We start from the raw sequence: 25,802 nt of genomic DNA on the forward strand, positions 1-25,802 counted from the left end.
ACCGAGCCCAAGCCCGCAGGCTGGGGGCGAGAGGAGACTTTTGATCTTACCGTCTGGGTGAGATCACGGTCTCCTGGTCTAAAAGAAAAGAAAGCATGCCCGTGAACTTTTAAAACAAACTTACATAAACAATCACAAAGAAAAAAAGATATAGAGGGGGGCAGAAGAAAAGGGGAAAGAAACAAGAAAAGAAAACATTAAAAAAAAAAAAAAAAAGGAAGGAAGGAAAGGAAGGAAGGAAAAGAAGGAAGAAGGCCGGGGTTTGCAGCTCCAGGAACGCTCCGGCAGCCAGTCCCAGGGCGCGGGGCTCCGGCCCTCTCCGGGACTGTCGGACGCGGGGCCCAAGGGAGCCCCCGGGCCCCAACCGGCGCGCCCAGGAGCGGCGCCCCCTCGGGGACCGTGGGCCTGGCGGCCGCCCCCACACACCCCCCCCCCCCCCCACCGCCGCCCGGCAGCTCCCAGAGCCAGCCCAGCCGCGGCCGCCCCATTCCCGGCCCAAGAGCTGGCCCAGGGAGACGCAATCGAGCCCGCAGCGCATCGATGCGCCGCCGCCCGCGCCGCTCTGGCTCCGGCTCCCGTTCAGCCGCCGCCGCCCGGGGGTCGTCCCAATGAGCTCCGGCCCACCCGCGCCCTCGCGGCAGCCCGTAAGTGAGCCCGCGTCGCCCTGCCGCCAACGCAGCCCCGCCAGCTCCTCCTCTCCGCGGCCCGCCTGTCCGGCCCGCTCGGCGCCTCAGCGACCCCAGTCACCCAATCAATAATCAATTCTTTTCGCCCAGTACTGGTGGCACGCCGGGCGCTGGGCGCGGTGGCCCCCTCTCGGGGGCGCCCCGGGACGGGGGATGGGCTTCAGAGCCCGAGTTCCTTCCCCCGCCCCCGTCCCGCCCTCGGATCCACCAGTGCTAGGGGTGGGGGCGCGGCCGGGCGCCTAGGGGGCGAGGGGCGGGGTGGGGGTGGAGGGACCGCGATCTTCCCAGGCTGAGGAGGAAACTTGGAGGCACCCCCTCGCACACCGACCCCCGGGACCGGCCCGGGAAAGTTTGCCCGGGAAAAAAAAATTGGGGGAAGTGGCGGCGGCGGGTCCCGGGGGAGGAGCCCGGGTGGCGCGGGGTCTGAGAGCAACCCCCACCCACTCCGGCCCGCGCCCGCCTCCTCCCTCGAGGGCGCCGGCGCCCGCCCGTGGGCCCTGGCATCCCCGGGGGGCGCGGGCCCAGGCTCGGGGAGCGAGCTGGGGGCTTTGGACGCGGCGGGTGGAGAGAGTGCGGCTTGGGCGGGGCAGCGGGGGGCGGCCAGGGGGCGAGGCCCGGTGGGGAAGCCGGGCGGGCGGGGGTTAGCGAGCGCCCCGGGACTAGCTGGGCCGGGCCGGCGCCGCGCCCCTGCGTGCGCGCACTGGGCGGGGGCGGAGGGGCGGCACCCCCTCCCCGGACGGGGCGGGGGTCCTAGACAGGCCCGGGGCCGGGAGCGGGGGTGCGGCGCCCCCGCGGGCGGGCGAGTGACACGATCATCTCCTTTTCCTTTAAGCTTGCCTGTTGCCGACGCCGCCGCTCCAGCCGCGCCGCGGGCAGGAGACTGGACCGCTGAGCCCCGGGCCGCGGCGGCGGCTGAGCGCCCCCCCCGGATGCCGTGACCCCCTGCCCGGGGGCGGGGGCCGGGGCAGGACCGGCCGAGGCCGCTCCCGCGCTCCTCCTCCCCCCCCCCCCGCCCGCCCTCCCCCCCCCCCCCCCCCCCCCCGGCCCCGACCCCCCCCCCCCCCGTCGGGGGGGGGGGGGGGGGGGGGGCAGGGCCGCCGTTCCTCCCCGCCCCCTCTTCCTCAGGCCTCTGGAGCGATTTGTCAAACTTCCCATTCCGCCGGCAGCGCGGTCCTCCTCCTCCTCCTCCTTCACCACCTCCTCCTCCTCTGCCTCCTCCTCCCCCCCGCGCTCCTCCCTCCCCGCGCCTCCCTCGCCCGCCCTCCTTCTTCCCTCCGCACGTTCGGGGATCGCGGCGGAGCGCGGAGAGGGGGGGACGCGGAGAGCCGGGGCGCAGCAGCATCCTGCGGGCGGCCGCTCTCCGGGGGGGAGGCTGAGAGCCGGCCCGCCTCGCCCCCCCCGCGGGCCCGCCGCCCCTCCCTCCCTCTCCTCAGCCCGGCAGCGGCGGCGGCGGCGGCGGCAGTGGCAGTCGCCGGAGGAGCATCATGCCGAGGAGGAAGCAGCAGGCGCCCCGGCGCGCAGCAGGTACGAGCCGCTTCCCCTTCCTCCTCCTCTCCTCCTCCTCCTCTTCCTCTCGCCGCGGTGCGCCTCCGGCCGGCGGCGACCCGGCTCTTCGTCCCACTCCTCGCCCCTCTCCCTCTGCCCGCGCAGAGTAACTCCGGGGCGCCCAGGCTCGCTCTCTGCTCTGCTCTCTGGGTGCGTGCGCCCGCCTCGCGTCCCGGGCGCCCCCCGGACGCCCCGCCGCGCTAGCCCTGCTCGGGCTCGCTCCCACTTCGGGAGCCGCGCGCGCTCGGGGCCAACTGAACCGGGCTGGGTCCCTGCCCCTTCAGCTCTCCGGCGGCGGAGGGGATGGGAAGGAGCCCTCTTTGGTCTCTTTCTGTGGGGGGCGGGCGGGGTCACCTGAGTTCCCCGGGACACCTTCCGCGTCCTCCCGAGGCCAGCCGGCGGGGGACAGCCCGGTGTCTGCCGAGCGAAAGAGAGCCAGCGAGTGAGCGAACGGGTCCCTTCGGCCACCTTACTGCTAATCCAATTGATTCTTCATTTATTGGGCCCAACGCGGGCAAGCGGTGGAAGCCAGAGCGCACGGGGTCTGGGTATTGTCAGATGACTGTCAGTCAATGTTAGATGCTGGCGTTCTCTGTATCCCCGTTTGTTTTCCCTTACCCCCACTCCCTCCTTCCACTGCTTCTCCCACCCTCCTCTTCTCTAGCACTTAGTTCTGGGACGTGTCTCTGTACTTTCACCCCCCCCCCCCCATTTTTTTTGCCAGGAGTGTCAGCTCCTGTTAAGACTGAGCCGATTTTTTTTTCCCTCTTTTCTGGAAAAAGCATCATTGAAAACAAAACAAAACCCACACACATAACATTATTTTGCAATAATGTCAGTTGGGGGCATGTTGCCTGGAAGAAGGGTTTCTGGCCCTTTGCCACCCTTGATTTGATGACTGATTGATCGCCCGTCATGCTGCTGCCTTTGATCTATTCATTCCCAATAAACATCAATAAATCACTCGCAATGGTGAGGCCAAGCTCTGTGACGTCACTAGGGCCCTGTCAGTGCAACTTCGGGGATTTGGGACGGATTGCTGAGAGGACCACATATGGACGGGATGTATTTTGATATGAGTAACATTCAGAGGCACAGAGGTTCAGATGCTGCCTGAAGCCTGAACGGGAGGGTTCAGTGATGGTTCATGTCTTGTTTTTTCTGTTCTTCTCTTTCGGTGGAGGAAGGGAGAGCAGAGGGCAGGGTCCGGGCATTGCCTGGCTCCCTTCTTGGATGAAGACCTTGTGCCCATGCTGCCCCCGAGTGCCTGTGGCAGCTGTGGGGGTGACGGTGATGGTCATTGCCATCATGTGAGCCGACATTGGCCGTGGAGCTCACACATTGGCTGCACTCTGAACTGGAGTCTCCTTACACAGGGTCACGCAGAGGGAACGCTCTTTCTTCTCCCAGAAAATATACTCTCTTGTTCGTATCTTAAGAAAATCCTCGAAGAAAACAGACGTGGTTTGGGGACATATCATTGCAGGTTTTGCTCTCTGTCTCAGTGTCGCCCAAATTTAGGAAGTTTGAAAATCCCCGCGGTGGTTCTAGGGAGGGTGCTGGCACTTAGGTCACCTCCTGGCTGATGCTACTTGCCCATTCCACTTTCTCCTTTAAATTCCCAGCTCAAGCAATGAGCTTATCTACCCAAAATAAACTCTAAAAGTTTGGAGGACTCCTTCACAAAGTTGGGCAGTAGGAGTGTCTTGGGCTTCTTCCAGTCTTTTACATTTTTTCTTTCCCTTTTAGATGCACATTTTAAGGTATCTGTGTGCCTCAATCAAAGGAACCATATGTGATTACATCTTTACATTTAGTTTAGAACTCTCTCTACGGTTGCTTCATCTTTTCTTCTCCACCTTGCCAATCTGAGACTCTTCTAGGATGACTTTCTGCTAAAAATGTTAGCGAAGGAAGAAATGTACTGTTGATTTTATCTATCTATTTATTTATTTATTTAAAAAGCAACCTGTTCCCTAACCTTTTTGCACCTTTTAAAAAAACCAGCCAGGAAATCGCAGGTCAGTTAAGAAATATTCATTATATAAAAACTTGACTGCCCGGCTAATAGGAGATGGAAGAATGGTTTTGCTCTATCAAAATGACCCGTCAAAACGACTTTGTTTCATATTTGATTTAATTGTCTCTCTCCTGACAGGCACATTCATCAATAGCTTAATGGTCAATCAGAAGTTGGCAGCCTGAGTGCTTTCTTTCTTTCCCATACCCTGGTTTTGGATTTACTTTATCAGAATGCCTCTGCCTAATGGACGCGTGAGGAGGGGGTGGAGAATGTCTGAAGGGCTACTTATTTAAGAAGAGGGGAGGGATGAAACAAAACAAAACAAAACCAAAAAAACCAAAAGAAGAAAAAAAAAAAAAACATTCCACATGTAGGCCATCGCGACGTAGGCGCAAGCCAATAAGTGAACTGCCTGAGGTTTTTGTTTGTTGGTTGGTTTGGGTGCAGGAGAAACTTCCCATTTTTTCCCCCCTCCTGTTTTTAGTTCTCACAGCTGCAAGTTATAAGGTTCATGCCTGCTTTTGTGGCATCCTGGGAGTGATGACAAATTGATTGCTTTGCACTGATAGAGAGTGGGAAAAAGAAAGATGTCTGCTGATTGGTAACTGGAAATCCAGTCCCCAGCAACCTTGAGAATACTCGAGAATTTTTTTTTTCCCCTCCAAACTGAAAGGTCCGCTCAGCCATAAAAAAAGAAAAGTTGTTTTGCCAGCTTCATTAGTGTTCACCTAATTAGCTGTAAACCTGATGGATTCCTGACAGCTTTAATGATTGGAGATGACAAGCTCGACGCAGTGTCATCCAGCAGAATTAGGTTTGCAGCTAGTTTGATGTAATCAAGTTGATATTACACAGTCCTGGCTGCCTTTAGTTGTGCATTAACTCAATTTTCTGCTGCAGGTGACAAATGGGTTTTGGTACCTGGATAATCATGTCATAGGAATTAGGGCCCTTTTAATGGTCTGGGGTAGAATAACAACCACAAAGGGCTGAGAGCTGGGAAGAGGGTGCAGACCTAGCACACAGGTGCATACAGTTTTCCTAACTAGGCCAAATGTAACATTGCTCTCCAGAAGGCCAGAGCAGCCTCCAAGAATCCCTGAAAAGATGTATTTCTGTACTTTAGGATTTTCTTTCTTTCTTTCTTTCTTTCTTCTTCTTCTTCTTCTTTTTTTTTTTTTTTGATAGAAATTATGCATGGCTTCCTGTCTGTTCTCCCAGGGAGAGAGACGTTTCTTCACCTGCCGAAGAGAAACCTGGGCAGGAGGGTCCCTTTTCCAGGCGTGTCATTCCAAAGGGATGACATTTTTTGCCGGCCAGATGTTTTTGCCTCAGAGGAGGAGGATGGGAGAGGCCCGTGTCCTTCAGGCGAAATGACCATTGTCCCTTGTTCGAAATGGGACTCTTACCTGGGCGTGATTTTTTTTTTTAAACAAGTATTCTTTGAAGATAACAGAAAAAAACAAAAAACAAAAACAAAAACAAAAAAAACCGAGAGCAGTATCTCGTAGCAGATGACATTTTATCCATTCTTATCCATTTTCTGGGGGAGGGGGACTTTAAAATCTTTAAAAAAAAAAAAAATTGCCTCAACTTGAAAAAAAAAAAAGTCCTCAGTGAACGACAACTTGCCATTGACCTTTCGAGTCTTAGTCGCTGAAAGAGAGTACTCTTCCAAAGAGTTTTTGGGTGGTCACATCAAGAGGGGAAACCTTTAAGCATCTTGATTTTTGTAAAAGTGTTGGGAACACCTTAGGTTCTGTGGGTGTTCCAGATCTCCGTGGGGCCCTGGGGGCAGGGTGGGCTTGCCTAAAAGGTAGGGGCATGGTGCTGTCCATGTCTGGCCATCCGGGCCTTGGTCGTCCACACACAGGGCAGCTCCTCTTCTCTGTCAGAGGCATGTGGAGCCTTCAGGAAGGTATTTCGGCGTTAGCCCTGGGAATGTATTTGCTCTCAAGCTTGCCACACCTTTCTCCTTCGGACAGGTACTCTGCCCTGTAGCAAGGTGACAAGATGACCGGTTCAGGCCGCTCTGTGACCCATCCCCCCCAACCCCCACCATTTTTTCTACAACATGGGAGGAACAATGCACCTTTTAAAAAGGAAAATCAAGAAGACGAAGGAGAAAAACAAAGAGGGTGGGAGACAAGACTATCCCCCTGGACGTCCACCTAGGGTAGGGAATCTTCCAGCATCAGCTGCTATGCCCCCCCCCCCCCTTATCTTGACAACTGTCAGTTAGGGCTTCAGTGCTCTCCAGGGCCACAGTTGATTGTGAGCGGTGGATGTTGTCATTTTGTTCTCGGTGTTGCCTTGAGCGCGCTCAGGAGCGAGCGATAGTCAATAACTTGCGTACCAGCAGCTCTGCCCCAAATTGTCTCACATGCCTGCCTTTTCCCTCTTTTTACCAAAGATTGTTTTGTAAAGCGATTAGAATGAAAGGTGACTGCTCAGGGCCATGGGGACGTCCGGGAAAAAACCCAGGTGAGGTCCCAGAATCAAAGCCCTTCCTTCCTCTCCCCGCGCACCCCCCCATCCCCACCTCCACTCCTGAGGTTTCCGGAAGGAGAAGGATCACCTTGAGGGCAAAGTTCCTGCACTGTTTTGGGGCTGGGGGCTTTCCCTTCCACTCTGGTGGTGACAGGGCCAGGCTGGGGCGAGGGTTGCGGTCACGGGCAGGGGAGCAGGAGGGACAGGAGCAGAGTCCCTGTCCTGGTGTACAACAGCCATATTCATCCAGGGACATGAGCAGGTCACAGTTATTCTGAGTGCAGATTGCAAGGCTTTTTTGCCGGCCCATTCTTATTCCTGCCTATCACTGGACAAACTATAAAAATAGCTTTGGTCCGGTAGTAATAAATAAGTAAACAAATAAAATAAATAAATAAAAGAGGAAAAAAAGAAAAGAAAAATAAAAAAGAAGTAGGGTGTGTGTCCCTCTGCCCCCCTTCTGTGTTGGTGTGCAGCCCAGTTAGGTCGATGGGCCTTTCTTTCAAAGAAGCTGTCTTGTAACACTCCTGTAGCATTTTCCCACAGCCCATGGAGAGAAATGGCAGCCCAGAGCGGTGCCATCACTTACCTCGGACCCTCTCAGGTGTTCACGGCAGCATGTGTATGCGTGTGTGTGTGTGTGTGTGTGTGTGTGCATGCGCACGTACGTGTGTGTGTGTGTGTGTGTATTTTAGTTATGCTCCAAATTGTGGTTTCTCTGTCTGAAGTTAAAAATGAAAGGTGAATACAATATATTGTATTTGGTAACAATGATATGGACTGGTACATCTAGACAGATAATGTGCAGTTGTAATTAGACTCAATAGACAGGCAGTCATTTTTAAATTCTTTGACACATGCATAAAATAGTCATATAATAAGATAAGATGACAATTTTATGTTAGGTTGATAAAGTGTCCTGATACATGCATTTAAATGTCTGTAAGCCTTTAAAAAAATCTAGACAGATTAATTCTAGTTTCCAGTATTTGCAGTTAGTCATTAAATTAATTTTTAAATCCTACTAAACAATGGCTATGAATATATTTTTTTCTTCTTGTTTTTTATCTTTTTTATTTATTTATTTTTTACCTGAATTTCAAGGAACGGATACATAGGCTTGGTAGCTTTCTCTAATTTTTCAACATTGGTAAACAGTTATATTAGATGTGGATGTGAAAATTCAGTTTACTGTTTGTAACCAGAATAATGCTATGCATTTTTGGAAATTAAAAAAAAAAAAAAGGGAGAGACAGTAATAGAGCCTAATCTGCTTACAACCACTTGCATGAACAACTGTCATACTCTAGGTTTAGGAATCTTTATTAGAAAGATTACATAGTGTCCTTGACCAAATATTGAATATTTTATAAGCCCCATTTAAAAAAGAAGACATTTCGAGCACATACACTTGATTTGATCAGCACTTAGATTCTTGGGTTTAATTACTTTCAATTCTGTAAATTATTTTAATATTTCAACAAGAATGGCCCAAGAGATGTACTGGGGTGGGGGGAGGCATTTCTCTAAAGGTCACGTTACCTGGACTTTTTCCATCATCTTCTTACCTTGTTTTCTCAGATGTGCAAAGGTGTGGCTCTTGAAGAATAATTTCAATTTGTTTGGGCTTAATGATAAATTATTAATTCATACTGTCAGGACACATGTTATTAATTATGACTGTGTTTTCTTCATCCAGAACAGCTGTTGGGGAAACAGTGTAAGTTCAGATTGTCTTCAGGGGGAGGGTGCCAAAGCAAGGAACTTACCAACTCCTTGTCATCATATTCTTGGTCCCCTTGTTTTGGGAAGAAAACATTGCAGGGGGCAGAGTTCAGGGGAGAGGGAAACTGTTCATTCTCAACCAAGAGGGACACTGGCAAATGCTAGCTAATGTCCATTTTTTTTGGAAAGGCAAGCCTAACTCTTAATGCTTTTTGAATTCAGCTGGGATTCTGAAGGTGGTACCTGGCCCCTTCCCAAGTCCAGGTTTGGACTGGCTGCTCTCTTCATCCCACCAGTGCTTCTTGTTTTCTTCTTAGTCTTTGGTAGACCAGAAGGTCGTGGCCATAAGTCTGTAGTGACAGAAAGCAAAATACTCTGAGTGCTTGTTTGTTCCCCAAAGTGGAACCCGTCCTTAATGGAGAGCAAAGCGCTGTTTGGTAATATACGTGAAATGACTCAAATTCATTTACTTTTGATTTTTCCATTCCCATCATTAAATCTAGTCCTATGTATTCAGTTTCCTCTGAGTTCTTTGAGAAATGCATGTTGCATAAAATAGGCAATTTTTAATGAACAATTTAATGTAAATGGGTTTTGAATTTAAATTAATATTAATGAAGCCTTGAGTGAATTTATTTTGCATACGTAAAGACTTGTAAGTCTTTCACCCATGTGCTTTCTCCTTTATGTAGTAACATTGGTTGGGTGGATTAACTAGCGCCTTTTAAGGATTTACACTTAAAAAAATGAAATTGATTTTATATGTCCAATAGCACCAACAGATTATTAGGCAAAGGTGTTACTTAACTTAAAGAAAATATACCTCATTTCCTATTAAACCTCTCAGTTTCCATTACCCTGTTCTTCCTGCAAGCTGCCGTTGCTTTGGTATTTGCTGCTGGGGGAAATACATACCAACAATAGTTAGTACAGTCAAGATGCTTTCTTTCTTTGGCTTACCTCTAATGCATTATGTATCCTGGAATGACGGGAAGTTCTGTAATTAATTCTGTTAGATGTAATTGCTATAATCACTTTGATGTTACACATAATAAAGGTAATATGGTAAGCACATAAAAAATATAAACACCTTATTGTAACACTACTACTAAAATTCCTTCTCGTCAAGTCTGCTTTATAGACAAGTGTTCTTAACTCGTTTTGGTCATAGGTGACCATTTATTGGAGCCGTGTTCATTGATATTCCAAAGGAGAATCATTTATTGGAAGGGATGGGCCTTGTCTTGGAGAGATCTCCAAGCTGGTTGCCTAGGAATCTTAATGCCCTTTTCCTTAAAGATGTGGCTAATTAGAAAAGGTGACCATTCTCTTCTGTAGAGGAGAGAGGTAAGCGCTCCGGAAACGGCCATGGAACGAGGTAAGAGGAGGGTGGCCTAGGAGGGGAAGAGATGCTCCGAGAAGAGTGATAGCAGGGGTTTCAGATCAAAAGAAATGTTGTTCTGAAGGTTTTCTCATGGTGTGGGATTATGGGAAGTGCCGTGTATGCATGTGTGCGCGCGCACGCACGTGTGTGTGTGTGTGTGTGTGTGTGTGTGTGTGTGTCTTAGAGCTGGTGCGCGAGAGCACATTCTAGCATGTGCTCATGGGTAACAGAGAAGGCCACCTTGCTGTAAGTGCAGGGACATTCGTACAGAATAAAGGCTTTCTTGCTACTACCGTTACTATTCTCCACCTTTCATAGGGGACCTTGGGGGCCATGCCTGACTGTGGCACCATGTGCCAAGGAGTTTGGCTGTGGTTGCCCGTTGGACAGAACCTAAGCAGTATTTGAGAACTGTCCCCAAGCCTTGGTGCGCCTACCCTGGATGCAGGCCAGCATAGGACGGGAGAGAACTTCGCCTGAGACCCCGTGCACATAATCCTCGTGAGAGGTTTCCAAACATGTGTCAATTATTCTTGCCAGGGTAGCTTGCAGGAGGTGGGGAATGTGGTGGCTGAAGAAGCATGTCATTTGATTTTTTTTTTTTCTTCCCTCCGTGGCTATCCTGGAGTCAGTTTGACGTCTGTCCCCAACTGCACCCTGTCCCGTGTGCTGCAAAGGTCATGAAGCCTCATGACCCAGAGTTGGCTTTACAGTCAGGATGGGAATCCTCCACACTTGTATTTTATTTTGCAGTGTGTCGTAAGCGCTAAGCACATGGATCAGTCATATTCAGAAATCAAATGAGAGAAAGTGTACGTGGGAGAGGGGGTGCCAGAGTCTCTTCGGAGGAAGATCAGGGTGTTTTTCAGGTAGTCAGCTGGACAGTGAAAGCCGTGAGTCCCCAGACCGGTGCCCTGGGTCTGCAGAGCTGGGTCTGGCCCTGGCTGTGGCTCTGGTCAGCTGGACACAGACCAGGCCAGGGTGCCGCTGCAGAAGAAGGCCTGGCGGGGCTTGCCTCCTGGGCGCTGGGCCCACGGCATCCTGCCTGCCAGGTAAGAGGGTCCTCCTGGCTGGGCCCTTGCCGGCCGGCTGCAGCCAGGCCGCGCCATCAGCCCTCCTGCGGTGAGCCGGGCTGGTTTTGATGGCGAGGATGATAAAAGGTCTGAGAACTCCATAGGCCCCTGTAATCAGGGCCAGCACTGACATCCTTCTCAAATTTGACAGCTTCTTCCTTTTCTCTTCTCACAGCCAAGCCTTTCTCAACCGAATTTCCCCGCCCTCCCCCCCCCTCCCCTCCCTCCCTCCTCCCTGCCGTGGCTCACCCCTTCCCTCCCTCTTCTTTCTGTGTGCAGTCTCTCCTGTTTCATGTTCTTGATCAGTCTCAGATGCCTGGAATTATTTTTTTTCGGGCGGGAGGGGGAGTGTTGCTTTAGGTTTGTGGGTTGGGCAGGTGTGAGAGGAAGTCTGTGTTTTTTTTTTTCTTTTTCTTTTTCCTTTTTTTTTTTTTTTTTTGTACTGTAGGCCTGTTGCTAATTAATGTTCCTCCATAAGATTCTGTCGGAGTTGAGTAATGTTTTTGATCTTTATGCCTGATAACTGCATACTTAATGAGATTTCAAAGCTGTGAGTGCAGCTCCCTACAATTATTGACAGATGCCTTTTCTTTGCCATTGGGTTCAGCTTCATAAATCCTCTTGCCGTAATGAGGTTCAGCAGTGCCACCCTGGCAGTGAGCTAATGAAAGGGGGGAGGGTGAAGCGGCTCATGGCTGTCTGACACATTTTTTTCCTTTAAAATTTACTATGCAGATGTCAAGCTGCGGGACGATTACTTCAAACATGCTAATTTTTATCTTGCTTTTGTGTCAGCCCTTTGCCATTAAAAAATAAATAAATAAAAGGACGAACCTTACTCTCCACTGGATTTCTTTTTCTTCCCCCCCACCCCCCCACCGCCCCTCTTCCCAAGTCACATTTTTAATAACCCACAGTGTATGACTGCTAGGGACTTTGATACCCGTGTGGCCTTTTCCAGGTATTTGGGGGCAGAACCTTGCTAGTTTGTTCCCCCCCCCTTTTTTTTTTCCTTTCTTTCTTTCTTCCCTTTTTCTTTTCTTTTCTTTTTTTTTTTTTCTTTCTTTTTTTTTTTTTTTTGCCATTGGAAGGGCAGGGGGAGGATAAAGTACGATTTCCCCAGGCCTCCCATCAGCCTGCCCTAAGTATGCACTTGAAACGTCGGAGAATTCATTTCAGAGTTCTGGAACTAAATCCTGGTGGAGAAGAGCTGCACCATGCCAAACAGTCGATTTCCTTTTCAGCGGAGTCATACATCACTGACCCACCCTTCCCTCCTGACAGAATGACATATGTCATTTATCATATGGGCCCCAGCCAGACGACGGGGAGGGGAGGGAAGCCCAGTTCGTGTGATGCTCTCTCCTCCTCCCAGTCCTGTACCGGTGGCTGGCAGAGAGAGGCTGCTGATTTGGCGAGAGGGACAGGGAGGAGGGAGGAGAGGCAGGGGCGAGGCGAGGCGAGAGCCTGCTCCGGGTGCGGATGGCTGTCTGGGTGTGTGGCGGGGCGGGCGCAAGATTGGCAGAGGCACGGAAGAGGTTATGTTCTTTCATATTATCTGCTAAACCACACTGTTCAGCCTTTGACACTCTTCTGACTCTCCACACCCCCCCGCCCCCCCATTCCTCGTCTTCTTTTCCTTCCGTCTTTTCCCTTTGGTCGTCGAGGAACACAGCAGCTACAGCCGACCAGGGCTGACAGGTATCCTTCAAGCCACCCTGGCTCGTGAGGGGTAGGAATGAATCTCAGGGCTCCTGGCTTCACATGATTCAAACATGCGTTATTGAAGATGGATGTTCCTTAAGGAAAGATTGATGGTGGATGCTGGGCTCAGGGTGCCATTTATCATTTTGAATATTATTTAGACTTGCCGTGTAAACCTGTAACTTGAGAGTCGGACGAGCTGGAGCAGGGTAGGGGCCTGTGTGTGTGTGTGTGTGTGTCCATTGATTGGCCTTGGGTTCTCACTGCTGCTGACCAGACAGGAGCCCTCCCGTTTATAATATGGAAGACACACGCACACACACCCCTGCACCCCCCCCAAAAAAAAATAGGAAAGGGGGAGAGATTTTAATTTTGAATAATTTCCAAGGACAGTCTTTCAAGGGAAAAATGAAGGATCTGTGATTTACACTAAAGCCAACAGGCAACTTCTCTCTCTCTCTCTCTCTGTCTCCCCCTCTCACTTCCCCCAACAGAGGCAGTCACGTACGAAACATTAAAATATAAACAGGACCGTAGTTGCCAAAGCCAGGACCCTTGCCTGATTTTTTAAACTGTGTGACATGCTTAAAAAAAAAATCTGTATCTGAAAAGCATAGCACAATATAACTATTCAAAAAAGACTGGTTGGCTTGGTTAGCAGTGTGAGGATGAAGAAACAGACTTCCACGTCTTGGGAATATTTCAGATAAAAAATGATCTTTTGTGGCTCCCTGCCCCTGCTCCCAGCGGCCTCCTCCCCTTTTGTGTCTGCACTCTGTCCCCCTCGCAGGCCCCGGCAGACCCCCACCAGGACTGATGTGGACAGCTGTTTCCAGGCCCCTCCACGGGGCCGGCTAATCACTTCTGTTTCTTTTGCACCCTTGAGCTCTGCTCCGGGACACCCCCACCTACTGGAAGTAGTTAGGGACGCAGGCTGGCTTACGGATGGAGCCCCCAGCTGCTGGGAGAATCAGCGCGAGCCAGCCTGGCTGCCTGCTCTACGCGGAGGCCTCAGCTGCCTGCTTTCCCGGTGGAGAAAAGAAAAGAAACCGCTGGCCTTCCTGCTCGGGTCTCCTCCACCAGGAGAGCCCCGATAGTGCAAATTTAATTGGCAGGCATTCTATTAAATATGTGACTTTATTTGGGTCTGCTAATTAAATTTAGGGCTCCTTGTATGGCTTAGAGTGTGGACATTAATTTAAAAAATTGATGGGACAGAAAGTTAGGCTGCGGTCGTTTTTTATCTAAAGAAATGAGAATCAGGAATTGGCGGAAGGGCTGGATGTTCCTATCTTGCATCTCTTGCTGCTTCTGGGACAAACTTTTCCCTGACACGTAGAAAGCTTGCATCTGCCACGAACAGGAGAGACACAGAAAGGTGGCTGTTCTCTCACCGAGTCCAGGCAACACAACTGTGTGTGTGTGTGTGTGTGTGTGTGTGTGTGTGTGTTTATTTTGAAATAACTTTATCAGCCTCCCAGTGCCTTGCACACGAGGATCACTTAGGATTCACTTTTAGGTGTTGCCCAGCTGATGCCAAAAATTGGGTAGAATCAGATTTATTTCCTTAGTTGGTGCCTGGGCTTGCGTCTGACTGTAAAAAGATGATACTGTTTCTCACTGAGACTTCACAGAAGAAGGGAAAACTTTGGTCCTCTGCCCTTGCACTTGGCCTCTGTTGGAGGAAATTGGGAGTACAAGTGCCCATTTGCAGGAACAATTGTAAACACACCTTTGATACAAACGGCATCCTCCCATTTTTACCGATTAGAAAAACTTTGCTATTAATGGGTGCAAAGTCCATTTCAGGTATAATTGGTAAGGAACGGAGTGCACTCATGGGAAGAAACCTTGTTTTGTTTTTTGTTCGCTTTCCTTCTTATCCCCTTTTCTCAGTTTTATGGCTGGAGACATGATTTATTGCAGCCATCCATCTTGGGGGTTCATCCATCACACCCGGGTTGCTAGGAGATTGTGGCAGCAGCTGTTTGCTCTGAATCAGACAGAAAAGTTGTCAATCATCAAAGGCAGGTGAATAGCATTAGAAACACGCTATTGTCAGACGGAATAATTAATCAAAGAGAGAAAAGATAATTAAAAAGATATGACCCTTGCAAGTACTTGCTCTGGGTTGCCTGGAAAAAAAAAAAAAAAGAGAGAGAGAGAGAGAGAAAGAAAGAAAGAAAGAAAGAAAGAAAGAAAAACTGCCTGGTCTTTTCTAGACACTTAAGCAGCTGAGAGCAGATAAAATATGCACTCGGCAGTGCATAGTTTTTAATTAATTGAAAAAGGTTCAACATTCAAAGACGATGCTGGAAAAAAGTCCGATTATGAGCAGAATTCATATTTATTGTTTGCATGAAGGGCTTGACACAGAGTTCTAACTTTCTGTCACAGAGGTCTGGCTTCCCTGGCTAGAGGAGGCATGGGCTGGGGTCTTCAGGTAACATCCCTGCTTCTGTCCTCTGGGCTACCTCGGGCTGTCACGCCAGGCTCTTGAGGACAGCCTCAGACTGGAGGGGCCCTGCTGACCTGGACCACATGTCCTTCCCCAGTTCTGCTGTGTTGGAACTGAATTTCTTAGATAAGACAAGATTTTTTTTTTTTTTTTTTTAAAGAAGGGAGAAGTCTTGGCAAACAGGCCACACGGTCTACCTACAGGCAGCGTGGGGAGAGCTCTAGAGCAGCTCACCTGCCTGGGAACACACTCCAAAGGGCACATGCTCTGGGTTCCTGAAGGAGCATTTGTAATCCACCTTGGGGTGGCCCCACAAAGCGCGTCGGTGACTTCCGTCCCCAGTGATAACCTGGCATCCCGTTCTGAGGAGACCCTCCTAGTTACAGTCTGGAAATAATTTCGGGTGCCCATTTCAGTCTCAAAAATATTCATAGATGAGGAAGTCATCCTTGCCTTTTCTGAAGCTAAAATATTCTGGAGAAATTGGAAAACGTATTAAAGACTAGATAGAAAGTGGCATATCTGGAGTTGCTTTTCAGTTAAATATGCCGCAAGCCCTGAAACAGATCTACTCTTTTATTTTTGGATACTATGCTTGATTTTTCACACCATTCTCTTCCCAAAGAATAGCAGGACTACTAAAATTAGCAGGAGGAAAAAAGGCTTGAATATTAGAATTCATGAGAAGGAAGAAAGCGACGCTTTTTTAGTTGGGACGCCGCGTTCAGGGTGCACCCGATGGGAACACGGGAAACTCCAGCGACAGCCCTGCGGATTTCGTGTGGGGCATCCCAAGGGAGTCCCCGGGGCTGCACCCCCCGGGGGGGGGTGACGTCCTCCTTCTGTACGTAGTGCACTTCGGGAGCCCCCTAGGGATGACATGACACTGGCCTTTTGGGGTGTGTGTGTGTGTGTGTGTGAAAGAGAGAGAGAGAGAGATACCCAGATTAGAAAAAACACCTGCCAGATTTCCTGGAGCCCATGCGGTGGTCTCACCTGTTCAGGTGGCTGGAGGAAGCATTGCTATTCAGAACTTGACCTCTAGGGAACAGATGACTTTGACTTCTGCTTACTACCTGGGTCCTTGAGCCAGTGTCCCTTCATGGCCTTCTGAGTTCTCCAGTCACACTTCGGAGTTTCCTGATTTCCTAGCAGTTGTACTTGAAGGTTGACATTTTCTTGGGCCGTGTCTGTCCATAACCCGCAAGGGACTGTGGGGCCGGGAGGCCAGTGTGGACCAGGGAAGGCCTGGCCCGGGCTCAGGTGCCTTCCTGAGATGTCAGGTAATTCCTCTCGGCCCTCTCAGGAGAAATTCTTACCGTTGTCATCTCCCCGTTACAGATAATGGCTGAGAAAGCACGTTGCCTAATGTTAACCAAGATGATTCCAAAATGTGGCGGCTCATCAGGGGAGGGCAGAGGAAGCGAGTTTCCTGGGAACCACATTTATGGTAGATTTATGAAATCACAGGTAAAAAACATCAACCTTCAGTGCTAGTGAAATCAGGTTGAAATTTGCTTCCCCTTAAAAGAGGGAAAAAAAAAAAGGTTGGGGGGTGTAGGAAAGTCTTTAAGTTTTGAGAAGTTCATGCAGGTCATTTTTAGGGGGACTTTGGCGAGGATGTGATGCTTCTTCCTGTTCTCCCAAGTAACCCTTGGCATCCGTTTTAAACGTCCCACAAAATAAGTGGGAGGCCGAGGACCCTGGTGGGGAGGGAAGAGCACCTCGGTCATTCTTTAGAGGAGGTTTTGGTTTTGCGAGTGTATATTTTGGCCACAATTGGAGTGTCTCTGTCCCTGGATGATTGCTTCCATGAGAAGCAAGGGGAGACACAAAGGGGTCACCCGTGTCTCCGGGGTCATGCCTGGATAGAGCCACCCTATTCCAAGTCATGTCCCAGCAAGACATCGTGGGAATCCACTGGCCCCCACATCCACGTGCTAGCCAAGTGTTTTATCCAGGGGACGCGCATGTCCCTCCTGCAGTTCCACAAGACAAGGTTACCTGGAAGTCGTTTCGGGTTTTCTCAGCTCAGGTGCCAGAGACGCAGAGCAGACCTGGTCCCGACCCTCGGCTGCTGCTGGAAGCCTTAAGATATATGCCATGGCTGGCGAGGGTGGGGGGGGCGGCGGGCTGGGGAAGAAAGCCCGAATTAACCAGTGTGATTCCCTGGAGGTAAAGATGTTCTAAATAATGCTTAAAAGACCCCAGAACAGAACACCAAAGATGGAGTAGTCGTGACTCCTCTGCCTAACAGAAACTTTGGAAGGGGCGGGGGGAGGGGGGCAAGGATTCATCTTTGCAGGAGAAGACCCTTTACCAGAGCTTTCCACGTGGTGCAGTGCCTCCCCACCCCCCACCCCCGCCCTTGTCATTCCATTTCCTGCCTTTGTTTTTGCTCTAGGCCTATAGTAAAATGGCTCTTCCATATATATTAGTGAATTCTCCATCGCTGTAATGTATGAGGTGGCGGTACTGTTATTTTCTCGAGCTTTTCTGTATAAAATAGTAAGGCAGTACGGACGCTCTGCTACGTGACCGAGGTTCTTACTGAGATGGTTAGGTGAATAAGTAATAGAACAAACACGTAGTCAGCTGGGCAGAGGAAAATAAATAAAATAACAGCATGTTCTTGGTTCTTGGAGCCATGCAACACGAGTCTGTTCAAATTGGGTCCTGGAGCTCCAGACTTTCTGAGGCGGTGTGGGCGGGGAGGGAGAAAGGTATTATTTGGAAACACATGTACTCATTCCTTGGGAAAGAAGTGAAGTATTTAACATTTCTCCAAGGAAAACATCTTTCATTACTTGACGTGTTCTGCGGTAATGATTTTTCAGTTCAACAAACAAGTACTTATTAGCGTTTGTGCGGGAACCTGGCCGAGGTGGATGGCAGGGCCATTTTTAACGGGAACTCACTGGCCCAGGTGAAGGGAGCCTGGCCGGTCACAGGTGGTCCCTGGGCCGGCTCGATGGCCGTCCGGAGCAGGGCAGGGTGGGAGGGTGCGCATGGTCTGCAGCTTGGGCCACACAGGGGTGCGGGGTCTGCTCCTGCGTGCCCTCTGAGCTCAGCCCCATGGCCTGTGGGTGCCAAGTTGGGAGGAAATTGGGAAGGTGGTTTTTGTGTGTGTTTGGTGGCAAACAGCACATTCAGTGGTACTCCCTAGATGGTTTAAAAGCAAGATAGCATGTCAGGGGTTTAGCCAAGGATTTGCTGGGTAAGGGGACTGTTTGGTTTAGAGTTAGTAAGAGGGAGGGAGAGCCCTGTGGGCTTCTGTGCTGGTCCAGTGGGGCTGTCCTTCCCCCGCCCCCTCCCCATCCCGTGCACCTCCTCTGGCTTGAAAGGAATGGGCTCCTGTGCCCCCTGGTAGCATCTTCTGGATTTGGGGAGTGTTGAGAGGGCAGCTGCTCTTCTCTGGGCTCTGTCTGGGCGGGGGCCGCGGGGGAGAATGCACTGCATTCCTGGGAAGCTCATCTGTGGCTTCAGCTCTCAGGGACTTTCTAGTATGGCCTTCACCCTTGGTTTTTATTTTGTCTGTCTTTTCTCTTATTAGAAGGGTGTGTTAGCCAGTCTAACTGCATGCCTGAAAAAGATGGCTTTTCCTCTGCTTTTCCCTCGCCTTCCTATCGTGGTGCTCGTGGCATTAGAAATAGTGAACCATGGCACTTCTCCTCATCCCTGAATTAGAGTTGTCTGCACCAGAATCCCCACCAGGTCGAGCATGAGTATTGATGGGAGGTGGTTTCCTGCAAACTCCGTTATGGAACTCAGTTCCCAAATACAGCTGATAACCTCCGTGCGTCAGCCCCCAGATCCCGTCAGATTACGGGTAATCTGCCATCATCACCCCCGAAAACGTGATCTCGGTTTACATCCCACGAGGACGTTTTCCCTTCGGCGCGTGGAGATTGCCTTCTGCTCGCAGAACCCGCTGGCTGGGTGGCTCCTTCTGCCATGTCGGTGTGGGGAATGCAGCAGTTAGCACTGTTTATACATTCCAGGACTATTAAGCAGTTAGGTTACTGGAACTGTGGCAGAGTTTGGGGGAGCTGTGTTCTGGGCTGGGCCTCTTGTAATCCATTACGGAGCATATCATGAAATTCCAGATGTAATAATAAAGTTTATGATGATTATATTGTCAGAAGGCACGGAGCACAGCACTTCATTGACAACCGCAGGAACAAGGGGATGAGCCAGTGTTTAGACTATGGTGTTAGAATATGACAAAGGCTCTTATCATGGAAGGATAATTTTTGCCCTTCGGCAGCAATGTGCACACTTTTTGTGAATGGAAAGCATTCATTTTGGGAGACCCGGTCACGATGGAAAAAGCGGCGCCTGTGTCCGGGATCCCTATCTCGAGGTTGTCTCTGCCAGGGGAGAAACGGTGCTGGATGGGTGGTTTGGAGTAGGGGGTGGGGCAGGGCAGTATCTTCGCAGCTGGGAAAGCAGGCACAGCCCGTGCTCAGCCACTCTGCCCTCAGAAACAGCCTCCCCTTCTTGGGCAGGGACGGCGTGCTCTGGTCTAGAAACAGAAAATGGATGGTCTGTTCAAATCAATAGATTGTCACGGCTGGACCGGACAGCTTCGACACCCCGGTGGGTGGCCACTGGTGGACACACACGACCTAGAGCACTTGGCCACAGCAAGAGGGCAAGTGCGGCTCCAGCCCAGTCCCCAGCAACTCTGGGTCCTTCCCTCTCCCTGGGTCTCCGTGACATTTCCAGAAAATGCATCTTCACCCGAGGACTTCGCTTCCCTTCCTTTACAGCCCCCGTGAGCAGAACAGAGTGGCAGTGGGAAAGTTTCACTGGCTCATTTTCGGCTCCCTCCACCGGGAATTAGGGTTACTGTGATGGTGGGGGAGGTGCTCCTATGAATGCAGATTAATTTTTAAAAACAACGCCCAGCAGACCGGAAATAGTGGTAAAGACAACAAAAAAAGATAAGCTCATGCAAGCTATGAAAGAAACGCTTGCCCCCTTTTAATTCGCCGGTGTGCAAAAATAGGTAATAAAGGGCTTACTATGGGGGTCATATTACGTGTTTCCTAAAGTTCTAGTACAGGTGAGCTCGTGAAGGGTGCCCTTTGCTCTGTGCATGTTTCCCGCAGGATCCCTGTTTCTCAGACACTTTGGTTCAGCCAGAGTCTCTCTTAGGGCAGGGACACATCGTGTTTCTCTCCTTTAGCTTTTGGACAGAGGACGAGGTCACTGTTTTGGGGGTTCTTGATTCTGTAGCTGAGTAGGGGAGCTCCAAGGCAGAGGGAGATTTCAGGAGGCTCTTTTCTGTGTGCAATGAGCCTGACAGGGTCTGCCTTTCCCACTGTCCCCCCACCACCAGCAGTTGGGGACCTGTCCATCTTTGCCTGGAAGGCAGCTATGCTGGGCGTCCCATGCCCTGGGGCGCGGACCGCCTTCCCTCGACGGAGCCGCCTCCCTGCCAACAGGAACTGCCAGGAAAGCATGTTTCTGAGCACCTCTGTCCGTGTCCGGGATTGGCCTCCCGCGCGGGCTGCATGACTGATAGGAGACCGGAGCTCCTGACGGTTTTTTCCCCTATCCTTTCTATGCAGAACTTCACTACTTGTTAAAAAGCTCATTGATGATTTGAGTCCAGAGGGATGTGGACCACACAGCGTGTCAGGAATCTACATTTGTTTGTATCTCCCCACCCTCCTGGCAATTTCTGGTGGGAGGTGGTGCCGAGGAGGGAATGGATTAGAGGAGTTACGTTTGGATGCCACCGGTGGGAAGCCACGGCCTGTGATGGGGCAGGGCATGGCCAGGGGTCCGTGGCACCCCGAGCCCGCATGGCAGGCACCCGGAGCCCGCAGGCCCAACTTCACGGCATGGAGCGCGTCTCCCAAGGCCTCTGTCTGCGGCTCTCTGCCTGCGCGTGCCGGCCAGCTCTCTTAGAGCTGCCCCTGTCCGTTAGATGTTTCCAGAAGGCCTGGAAGTGAGGTGGGGCAGGAGATTGGAGGTCTGTGCAGGTTAGCAGCTTAGAGATTTTTATGAGTCTTATTTTTTGCCCCCTCCCCAACAATTTAAGACTGTCATGGAAAGCAGAGCGGTTCCAGAGAGAAACCAACCTTTCAGTAATCACAAAGCAGCTTTTATGAATTAAAAAAAAAAAAGAAAAAGATCTTGACCCTCTTTGAAAGGAAATAAAGGAGGAACCCAGTGTAAGGAAAACAGAAAAAGCTGATATTACACTTTTTGTGATTACTCACATCCTAGGCTGGAGCTTGAGGAAGCCAGTTATAATGGAATTTCATTTTTTTTTTTTCCTCTCTTCCTACGTGTGTCTCTGCTCTCTTATTTTTCATTAGAATGAGGAGTGGTTAGTACTTGGTGTGAAAAAAAATTTTTTCGGCATGTGGTCCTTTTCTCACTGCGTGAAGGCCGGGGGTACTGAAGCTAGGACTGTATGCCTTCGCCCTTAAGACTCCACCTGGAAGGGGGACAGGGAACAGAGTCCCCCGCGGCTCTCCCTGTCCCAGGTGCGCTGGCACCCCAGGGCCCTCCCCAGGGGGGCTCACCTGGACCTGTGGCCTTGACACCAGCCTTTTATCCAGGTAAGCAGACAGCCCCAAAGACCATGACTAATTCACCTTCAGATATTCCGGGGGTGAAGAATCTAAAGCCATCTAGTGGTTAGTTATTATTAGTAGCCACTTTATTAACACCGGTTTTAAAGATTATTTTATTGCCATTAGGATGCAAGTTGCTGGTAGCAGTTGGCCGATTTCGCTGGTGAGCCGAGGCCGAGACTGTGACCAAAAGCAGATATGCCTTCACTCTGGTTAAATTAAATAAATGTTTGTGCAAGCACACTTCGGTGTGCCTGTTGCGAGGGCTGACCTTCCACCACTAATTTCTCGCCGTGCTCTGGAAGATTGTAATTGTGGTAACATGATATAAATGTAAACTTTAGCTCTGCTTACACAGAACACACAAGACAGTTTGACACCTTCATTTCAGCAGTAAGAAATTACCACTGTCTCTTATTTCTTGCTCCGAGCTTAGGTGACCAAGCCAAGAAGTAATTACACAATTAGGGTTGACAAAGCAGTTCCTGCAATGTTCCTTCCCCTTAAGTTTGGGCAGCTTATTTCAATCCCGCGTTTTCCATATCTTTGTCATTAATAACAAGATATCCGTGCTCAGTGTAATAAATTTGCTTACAAAGATTGGGAGGCTTGTATAATTTAATGAAGATACAGGAGCGTTGACTTGTACAAGTGTGGCTCTTTGAAGTTTACAGGTAGACGTCGGGGGAGTTGACGTGCCACCCGTCCGGGGGGATGACTAACAAGTCACACACAAGCAGGCAGTGGTGGCAACTACTCCCATGTAGGCGACCACTAAAATAGAGATTTTTGCAGGGATATGCAGATGGAGGACACGGGTTTGTCTGAGAGACTGCCTCATCAAGGCTGACTCCCTTTGCTAAGCTCCCAGCTAATTCTTTATTCTTAAATTACAATGTCTGCAGTAGTATGTGGTGTTGTCATTAACTGTTTACTGATTTAAGATAGCATCTTTTCCTTGGAAGCTTAGATTCCCAGGTATCAGGCCTGACTCTTCCGGTAGGAAAAAATAATAACAATTTCTCCCTTTTTATTTGCAACCGACTCTGAAAGCACAGTGAACCTGTTCCTTACAATTTAACTGGCCAGTCCTAGAACAAGACATTCTCTAAACTTCTGTGTTAGGACCACCTGATGATGCAGACAAGCCCGAAGCATCGATGGTTAGACCAGGGTCGACCGGGAGCAGGTTAGCCCTGCTGCTGCTTGGCAGCCAGGCCGGCCCCAGAGAGCCTGACCCTCCCACCCCCACCCCCGCCAGCCTGGGCCTGGCAGAGGCGCCCAGGTCGCCGGCAGGACCTTCCCCTGCCCGCCTCCCCCTCCCATTTTCGCAGCCCAGGATTCTTGCCCACATCCAGGCCTTTCCCACACATCCAGGCAGAGGAACCACTCGGGGATGCCACAGGGTCGTTCCCTGAGGTGGAGACTGAGCAAACTCCCTGTTGGATGGGGGTATCGTTTCATTTTTCAGCAAGACGTGTGGGTACCGGGGGGATGGGTCCTGGGTGAAAGTTATATTTCTTCTGACAGAGTTTATAGCAACGTTTTTCTTAATTATTCTTGATGTTTTGCCCATTATACCATTAGCTTCTTCAGAGGACAGAGATAAATAGCTGAGACCCACAAGAACAAAGTGTGGACTGAATGCATTTAATTATTGATATCTCAGTAACTACAGGTTCTAAAATGATGTTGTCAAACGCCTTAGTGATCTGACAGTCGATGTATTGGTTCGCAGACGCAACTAGAAACACTGTCCGAAGAAACCCTAGAAAGGGAGGGCATTAAGCAAATAAGAGAATATAATAGTCCACTTTCTCATTTCTATCTTTCCAGCCTTCCCCCCCCCCATATAATTAGTTTCATTTTGGGTATTGAATTTTGAGATGTAGGTAGCATGCAGGATATTTTTTCAGGTATGTAATAAAATACAGATTGCCTGCATACTGTTGTCTTTAAGTAAAATGCCTGGTTCAGTTGCATGTAGATCATGTGTGTTTATATATATAGATAGACTGTGTGTGTAAGTGTGCCTGTTTGTGCACGCATACGTATTTAAGTATATGTGTGGCGCATAGGTGTGTACCCTGGTTGAAATTATTTTTTCCACGTCTTGTTCTTACCAAAGGGAGTGTTTGAAACTCGCCTCATGCATGTTTTCAAACAGAATAAGCAAAATGCTAGCAATTTACATTTTTTTCTCCTCTCATAAGCTTCTGGGTCCTTTTCAAGTCGAGGGAAGGAAGGATTTCAGGTATTTATCCTGATAGGTTGATATAACTCATCACGTCTTTAATTATTTGTATTTTTTTTGTGTGTGTGTTTTTATTGTGTGTTCTCTAAAACATAGAGTGTGATTCCCAGGGTCTAGAATGTCTATGGAGGAGCGTCGCTGTGAGCAGACACACGGTTCATGGCCCAGAGGCTCAAAATCTAGCATGCCAAGCGCCAGGTCTTAGGAAAGAAAGGAACTGGGTGAATACAAGTGTTGCTGTAGAATTTTTTTTTTTTTTAATGTTTGGCCCACAGTACTGCTCAACGTGATCATGATAATTATGTATGTTTTCTTATGGCATTTTATTCGTTTGCTGCTGCTTTTAAGAAACCAAACCGGCGCCTCTCAGCAGCCTGATTGAATACTGTCAGGAGGAAGTCCCATTCTGGATGGTCACACCCCCTCCAGGATACCTCCTGCAGCGTTTCTAAGGCAGGGCCGTACTTCTTTTCTGGGGGTTTGGGTTTCCCTGGCCCTTGCATACCCGTCCTCATTGCTCAGGGTTTCTAGTAGGACTCAGGGCTGCATGAGATTCTGGGAGGATATTTATTTGAAGTTGCACAGATGTTTACAGTAAGTGAGGCTGAGACACAGGCACTCAGCACAGCTAGCCTTACGCAGAGGGGCTGCTGGTCTCTAATGGGTTCCATGTGCTCCGCGCTCTCAAACAGCAGCAAACATGCCGCCTTGTCCGGCTGCTTGCATGGAAATTAAATAATGAGTCTCCATAAGATACTTGCCCCCACCCTGACATTTCAGCTCCATGAGAAAGTGACACAGAGGGAGATCTCACGAGAGGCAGGCACCACTCTCACTCTGAAGGCTCAAAGCATCCGGGTGTGGGCGGGCATGCACACACATACACACATGCACACACACGTGTGTGCACACACATAACGCATGCACACACACACAGGCTTCTGTGTGTTCGGGGCTACTCTACAGAAGCTATAGATACAGAGCCCTGAAAGGTTTGACAGTAGCTTCCCCTTCATGAAACTAAATGCATTTTAATTTTTTTTATTAAAAAAGCAATAATGCACATAATACAAAATCCAGGCGAACCAAAGGGCAAACAATTAAACGGGAGCTCCCCTCCCGAGGGGCAAGCCCTGTTCCCAGCCTGTGGTATATCTTCCTAGATCTTTAAAATCACGAACGCACACATACACTCTACATTGTACCTTTCTCTCTGCCACTAAAAATGTATCTCCGATATCTGTGATTTGCTTTGACACGCATCCAAAAATGAAGACACACAAATGGATGGATAGACACATATGTGATAAAGCAAGTAAAGGAAAAAGTTAAAGTTAGAATCTAGGTGGTGGGTGGGTATGTGGGTAAAATTCTTTCAACTTTGCCATCTGCGTTAGAGTTCCACGAGAAGACGGTGGCAAAATCCATCTCCCAGTGACCACGTTCTACCCTGTCGTGTTGTGTTCCTTGTTTTACATGGTGTGATGTGACACAGAGCCACCTCATGCCTTCTGAGGGTGGCATTGACTCCAGCAAATGAATGTCCCTTCCGGGTGGACGTTTGGCTCGCTCCCGGTCTTCCCTTCGGCTGGCGCGGCCACACGGGGCATCTCGCGTCCTCCCTGTGCGGGAATGCCCTGCCGTTGACATCCCTTGCGGGATCCAGTCCTTAAGGTGGGATTGTTAGCCGGAAGGGTATGTTCAGGGAGCAAAATGATAAATATCCAAATTGTTCTCCAAAAAGGTTGCACGCATTTCCCTTCCCACAGCAACGTGGGAGTGTGCTCGTGACGTTAGCTGGCTGTCAGAACTTAGGTAATCCAGAATCACGGCCGGCAACCCCTCCTCCCGCCTCGCAGGGGCTAAG

General features: G+C 50.0%; 1 protein-coding gene across 1 annotated transcript in view; it reads left to right on the forward strand.

Annotated features, from left to right (window-relative positions):
• The first annotated feature begins 1,761 nt into the window (after positions 1 to 1,761).
• TSHZ3 (teashirt zinc finger homeobox 3) overlaps positions 1,762 to 25,802 on the forward strand; it is a 69,501-nt gene continuing 45,460 nt past the window's right edge. The window contains exon 1 of the mRNA XM_059381377.1: positions 1,762 to 2,210. Coding sequence (XP_059237360.1) covers positions 2,171 to 2,210 — 40 coding nt within the window. The 5' untranslated portion in view covers positions 1,762 to 2,170. The remainder of the gene's footprint in view (positions 2,211 to 25,802) is intronic.

Source organism: Mustela nigripes, chromosome 17 (genome assembly GCF_022355385.1).
Source record: "Mustela nigripes isolate SB6536 chromosome 17, MUSNIG.SB6536, whole genome shotgun sequence".
Classification (NCBI taxonomy): Eukaryota; Metazoa; Chordata; class Mammalia; order Carnivora; family Mustelidae; genus Mustela; species Mustela nigripes.